The sequence below is a fragment of the Tiliqua scincoides genome, chromosome 10 (assembly GCF_035046505.1).
Source record: "Tiliqua scincoides isolate rTilSci1 chromosome 10, rTilSci1.hap2, whole genome shotgun sequence".
In the NCBI taxonomy this organism is placed as follows: Eukaryota; Metazoa; Chordata; class Lepidosauria; order Squamata; family Scincidae; genus Tiliqua; species Tiliqua scincoides.
This window is the reverse complement of record NC_089830.1, coordinates 10,315,845-10,322,432: the sequence shown is the minus strand read 5'-3', so window position 1 is coordinate 10,322,432 and position 6,588 is coordinate 10,315,845. Positions and strand designations below refer to the sequence as shown.

Genomic DNA, 6,588 nt, shown 5'->3' with positions numbered 1-6,588 from the left:
CCTTTCCCCAATTCTGCCTTTCTGTCCAAGTCCAAATTGGTGACTCCACAATCACCATGAAGACAAATCCAGGCAGAGAGGGGTCATCTTTGGAAGCCTCCAGTTTACAAAAAGAAGAACCCCAAAACCTAACCAATAGCAAATAGGCAAGCCTCAAAGAGGTCTGAGGCAAGGCTATGGATAATCCCAGAATAAAACAAGAAAGGAAGCTCAATCATTACTTGTCCCTTCCTCCTGAACTGATTGTATATATGAACTATACAGCAGGGATGAGAAAATCCCCAGCGGCTAGACTCAAGTTGGGTCCCAAGTCCCCGTCCTCTTTGATTCGACTCGTGCATAATGCGTGGCCGTGGGGACTGCAGTGTTGGCATCCTTCAGTCTCAGAAGACTATGGTATCGTGCTCTGAATAGTGCTTCTGGAACAGAGTGTCCTTTCCAGTGTGCGAAGCCTGGGTAAAGGAGGTGTGGAGGACAGACTGTTACCCATGCAGCAAATTCCTCCTCTCCATGTTACTGAAATGGTCCAAAGGAAAGGCAGAAGCCAATACAGTTGGTTCCAGCGGTGTTGCAGGAGTTGCCAGAACGTGACTGTGTTCAGCCATGAACTGCCTCAGGGACTCCAGCTCCGGATTTTGCCTTGAGGTTGACTCCTGAAGCCTTTTCCTTAACTGGATGTAGCCACAAGGTAGTAGAGTTTTGGGATCAGAGCTTTCCTTCTCTCAGATGAGCTGCCTTCCCAGGCTAACGAGTCCCATCTACCCGGTGGCTGTTTAGTCGCCTCTTATGACAAGTACAGCCAAACTGAGGGCCTATTCTTATCGCCAGCCCCCAGGGGAGACCGTGGGGACTAGTCCAAAGCATTTTTGGAACTTAGTTTGACTTGAGTCATGTCCTTCCCATACATGTGTCAGCAAGGCTGGAGGGGGGTGGGACGGACTGCGTGAGAGTGGAGACAGAAGGGGCAAGTGGGAGGGGGGTCAGGTGCACCAGCTGGGCGGCTTACCAGTAGGATCCAATCCTTTGCGGCTCTACTCAGTAGTCCCATTGTGGCCAGGAATTTAGTGAGCCTGCTGAAGCCATGAGTTTCTCTTCCATTGCTAAAACCACCTCCCACACACCTCCCCCCCCGCCCCGGCTTCCCAAGTCACTCCCCAGGCAAGAACCCCACCCCCATCCCTTGGGCTCCTCCTTCTACTCATCCTTTGTCCAATTACACAGGCCTACAAAATTGAGGGTCAGAAAAGTTTTTCCCAAACTTTATGGTGATTTGATATGAATTTGGGGTGCTTATTCCAAAAATGGCATCCGTTTTGCCCTATCATGTCTAGTTTTGGAGACTACACCATGGCTTCCTCATGAGGAAGCTGCTTGAACTATTCACTAATGAAGCTATACTATATCTCCAAAACTAGACATGATAGGGCAAAACAGATGCCATTTTTGGAATCAGCACCCCAAATATACCCAGGAATTGGTGTAACATTTAAGGAAGCAAAGAGTGTGCTGGCCTGTGTTTTCATTGGTTCCTTCAGAGATGGACAAAAGAGCCTGCTGCTGCCCCCCATCCCCCACCTCTTGTTCAATGCAAAGCCAAAACATTAACCCTTCCCTGCCTCCTGGCTGGAATTTCCCTGCTGCTCACCCGGTCTGAATGATGGCCCCACAAGGTCTTTCATGCCATGAAAAAAGTAAGCAAGCACACCCAGACTTATGCACTTAAGTTGTTTACATTCATGACTCTCAGTCAGGGGTCTCAGACTCGAGTCAGTGCCGGAATCATCAACATAGATGACTCGAGTGTACATGAGTCAGCAAAAAACGTGTTTTCATGGTTTGGACTCAGGCCACCTGACTTGAGTTCCCATCCCTGCTATATAGACTTGCAAAGAAGAGAACTTTTGCCCAGTGATGGGATTAAAGGCCCAATCCTATCCAACCTTTCAGCGCAGATGCAGACATGCCAACAGAGCATGTGCTGCATCTGGTGGTGTGGGGGCAGCCATGCATCAGCGCTGGAAGGTTGGCTAGGACTGGGCCCTAAATCTCAAACTGGATGTGGTCTGTTCCTAGTTTCAGGCCATTCAAGACATCTGTGCACAGTAGAACAAAGGGGGGGAAGAGAATTTGACTGTATAGTGTTCGAGAATGTCATTTACAGATTGCTCGGTCCAACTACAATTTATACTAGTCTACTGGGAATCCATCAGATCCCTCATTTTTTCCATTTCTTTTACAAACTTAACTGTTTCTTTTTTCTTCCAGGATTTTTTTAAACCAGAAATTCAATCTAACCAGGCTCCAGAGGAGGCCGTTACAGATGGTGGCTGTTCAAAAATGTGGCTCTCATGATCTGCAGGATGGTTCTCATTGCTGTAGAGCTTCAAATAAAGAGTTTTGAAACTCTGTGCTACTGGCTTTGGATGTTGTGTGGCTTTTCACTTAAAAGATTTCCTGCCTTTCCTCTTAAAAACTAAGGGCGCAATCCCAACCCCTTATGCCAGTGCTATCCAGCACTGACTTAAGGGCAATGCAGCTCTGAGGTAAAGGAACAAACATCTCCTGACTTTGAGGAGGCCTCCATGAGTGACACCCAACTGCAGGATGCAGCACATGTCCCATTGGCACTGCTAGGCCAGTGCTGGAACGTACTGACATAAGGGGTTAGGATTGCACCCTAAGATGCCCAAGGCTATTTACAATCACTTTGGGGCATCTTTGATCAGAAGAACAGCATTTCTGCGGTAGAGAAGTTTTATTTGGTGGGTCTGGTCATTTGCAGGGTCGTTCTCCCCTTTCCCTGTATCCCTGCTGCCCTTGGCTGTAGTTTAAAATGTCCCAAGCTACAGATGATTTCAGGCATGAATTAGAACAAAAACAGTCTTGTAGCACCTTAAGGACATGCAAAGCTCTAGATGGGGTCACCTTCTTGAAGGTGCTGTTAGGGTGAAGAAATCACTGGCATAGACATGGAGGATAAATCTGTCATCTTACACAGGAAGTTGCAACAGTTTAAATGACTTGAGCTGTCTAGGCATGTTTGCCACACATAATTTATTCTGGTCACCCAAATGTGAATGTTATGTGGTCTGGAACATTTCCCTACCTCTTGGGCAGAAAGTGAAGTAGGGGATCAGGTCCTTACGCAGTGCAGCCACATGGCATGGTACTGGACAGAGCAGTCTGCGTCCATGTAAAACAGAGATACTGAGCTGAAAAAATGCAGAGTTTTGCTGCTTTAGGAATTTCTTCTACAGAGATGCAATGAGACATTGCTATGCAGATGGTCCTGAATTCCAGCCTCATTCAGGTCAACCCAATTCTAAATGCCACATGGCAGAGGCCTCCCAGAAGGTCGACTAGCCTGGACCATCTTCACCATTAGGCCAGGATGGGGTAAGTGGCAGCGGTTGCCACTCCACAGTTGTTGTCTTTCATGGACATGAGGATGTAGCCATCATTGCCCCAATAGGTGGACCAAGAGTTCTTGATGAGCCAATAGCTTTCCCCTTGGAGGATCCCATATCCTACTGCTAGGACTGCATGGTCTAACTCTGCAGGTTTGTTTCCTAGAAGAAGAAGAAAAGGGGGAGAGTCAATCGACTGCTTCTCCACTGGTCATTTCTATTCAGTGGCATCACTAGGATTCGCGTCACCCAGTGCAGGAGGCCTGTGCATCACCCCATGCAGTGGGCAGGGCAACGCCCCAGGTGGTGGGCGTGGTGATGTACCATTGCCCCGCCCACACTGTTTTTTTGGCTGAACCTTTTGTTAGAACACAGATATTTCAATGTGGTTTGTTTCATTGCCTTCTGCATGAAATTACACATTGATTGATATATCACATGATGGTGTTATTCCTCCAAACTCTGATTTTAGTGATTTTGAAAACTTGTAGAGTCTCACACACACACACCCCTTGTCAACTTACTAACACCTTATTGCAGCATTCTCAAACTTTTAGCACTGGGACACACTTTTTAGAATGACAATCTGTCCAGGACCCATTGGAAGCAATGTTGTGGCCAGAAGTGACATCATCAAGCAAATTAAAATAAATAATTATAAATAATTAAATTAAAATAAAAGAAATAATTAAATAAGGGGGAGCCAGTCCTGTTCCAGCTAGTGAATTTTCTCTGTAGTCTGCCTGCAATAACACGCCCCCCCAAAAAAATGAATCAGTGAGATTTCCAGCCCTCCCCAGTGCCCAGTTTAAATTTCTTCTATTTCAAGCAGACCAAGATAAAGACCCACCTGGCTTTGCAAGTGGAAAACAGAAAACTTTCCCCTTACCAGTTCAAGCCTCTCTTTTGTCCTTTTTAGTGGGGGGGGGGGGAGGCTGCCTTCTGGAGCATTTGTTGCACTCCAGCTCCATCGGATCGGCACCATCCTGATGTCCTCAGATTCCCCTTTGCATGGCCTGACCACCAGCCAAGGCACGTCTGCCTACTCATGAGTAAACGCAACCGTGAGGCTGCTTTGCTTTCAATAGGGCTCAATAGACTCGCAACTGGGAGGGAGGGACCTCCTTCTTGGGTGTTTTTGGAGGCTGCATTCATTGGATCAGGACCATTCTGACGTCTTGGAGTCCTCTCAGCCTGCTCTTTCCGATGGACTAAGGCAAGTTCACTTACTCATGAGTAAACACGGCCACGTGGCTTCGGTTTTGGGCTCAAGAGACTCTCAGCTGGGAGAGATGGGACCTCCTTGGGTATTTTTTTTTGGCTGCATTCATTGGATCAGGACCATTCTGGTGTCATTGGATTCCTCTCAGCCTGCCCTTTCCAATGGACTATAGCAAGTATGCCTACCAACGAGTAAACGTGTGATACAGCTCACTTTCACTTTCCATAGGGATCCATTCATTTTTTCTTTCCAGCTTTATGGCCATAACTTTTGAAAGAAAGGAGCTATTTCAATTCTGTTTTTTGCATTGCATTCCGCTGGGAATTCTGCATCCAATGGTGTATGGCATGATGGGGTAGCTCCTAATGGTGCAATTTTAGCACATTACCCCCCAGGGCGCGTCCCCAGGGCGCATCACCTGGTGCGGCCTGCACCCCTCGCACCTGCCTAGCAACGCCATTAAGAAAGAGGCTGAACACAAGAAGACGCTCTGAACCAAGTCAACTATCAGTTCTCCTAATAATTGTAATGAAACAGACAGCCCAATCCTATCCTGGTCTCATGATGGCAGATCTTGTGTTTCGTATCATAAGTCGCAGGATTGCACAATAGGTTTGGGTTCACATGCTGAAGAAGAGCCAGCAATGTGATGCAGCTTCAAATAAAGCAAGCGTAATGGTAGGTTGCTTTTTTTTTTTTTAGGCATAGAGTCCAGATTACAAGCAGTAATCTGCTAATTGGGTAAGAGGCACTTTTCAAGTGGGTGCTCCTTTTTTTAGCAGGGGGAGAGTAACTGGCCCACCTCGCCCCAGCACTGTCTGTTCTAGTGGCTGTCTGCTGGTATTCATTTGCATCTTTTTTAGATTGTGAGCCCTTTTGGGACAGGGAGCCATTTAGTTATTTGATTTTTCTCTGTAAACCGCTTTGTGAACTTTTAGTTGAAAAGCGGTATATAAATACTGTTAATAATAATGTTAATAATAATGGTTCTACTCTATTTTGCAGTAGCCAGGCCTGACTCGGAATATGGCGCAGATAGAATTCCAGGCACCCCCTTATAAGGAGGACGCTGGTAAGCTGGAGTGGTTTTGGAGGAGAGCAGCTAAGGTGGCAAGGGGTCTGGAAACCATCTAATAGTTCAAAGAGCTTGGTATATTTAGCATGCAGGAGAGAAGACGAGGGGTGATATGATAGCTGTCTTCAAGTATCTGAAGGAATGTCACACAGAAAAAGGACAGGACTTGCTTTAGGTCACTCCTGAAAAAGGACTAGAATTAATGGGTTAAAACTACAGGGAGGTAGACTTAGGCCAGACATGATGAAGAATTTCTTAATTGTAAGTGCTGTCTGGCCTTGGAACCATCTGCCTAGTGGACTCTCCCTTGTTGGGGATTTTCAAGCAGAGGCTGGACAGTCATATGTCAAGGATGCTGTAGCCTGCACTGACAAGGAGGTTTGACTACATGACCTCCAAAGTTCCTCCCAACTCTAACATTCTAGGATTCTGTAATTAAACCAATAGCCTGACTCAACAGAGGACAGCTTCATACTGGAGAGTGTGTGTGTGCACTGATGACTCAGACGCTACCAAGAGGCACTGTGAATAGTCAATATCATACCAGCTCCAAATGCAATTCTGAATTCAGAGCGTGTATGTTCTGGGAGGTGAAGAGTGCTCTTATTGATAAGAAACATGAAACCAATACTTGAGGTGCAGCCCTGCCTGAAAATGGTTTCTCCCTTGATGGGTGAAGAATTTTTTTTTTGAGCATGGAGGGCTCCAGCCCAGTGGTGTCACGAGAGTTTCCATCACCTGGTGTTTCCATCACCTGGAGTTTCCATCACCAGCACTTTACCCCCATGATAGAACACCAATCATGCAGTGGGCATGGCAATGCCCCCCCAGGTGGTGGGTGTGGCAATGCATCATTGCCCCACTCACCTGCTGGTTTTTTAGTT

General features: G+C 46.7%; 1 protein-coding gene across 4 annotated transcripts in view; it reads right to left on the bottom strand.

Moving 5' to 3' along the window:
• Positions 1-3,072: 3,072 nt before the first annotated feature.
• LOC136661395 (digestive cysteine proteinase 2-like) overlaps positions 3,073-6,588 on the bottom strand; it is a 36,115-nt gene continuing 32,599 nt past the window's right edge. For all 4 annotated transcript variants that reach the window (XM_066638618.1, XM_066638617.1, XM_066638616.1 and 1 more), the window contains one exon: positions 3,073-3,569. In XM_066638618.1, coding sequence (XP_066494715.1) covers positions 3,382-3,569 — 188 coding nt within the window. In that variant the 3' untranslated portion in view covers positions 3,073-3,381. The remainder of the gene's footprint in view (positions 3,570-6,588) is intronic.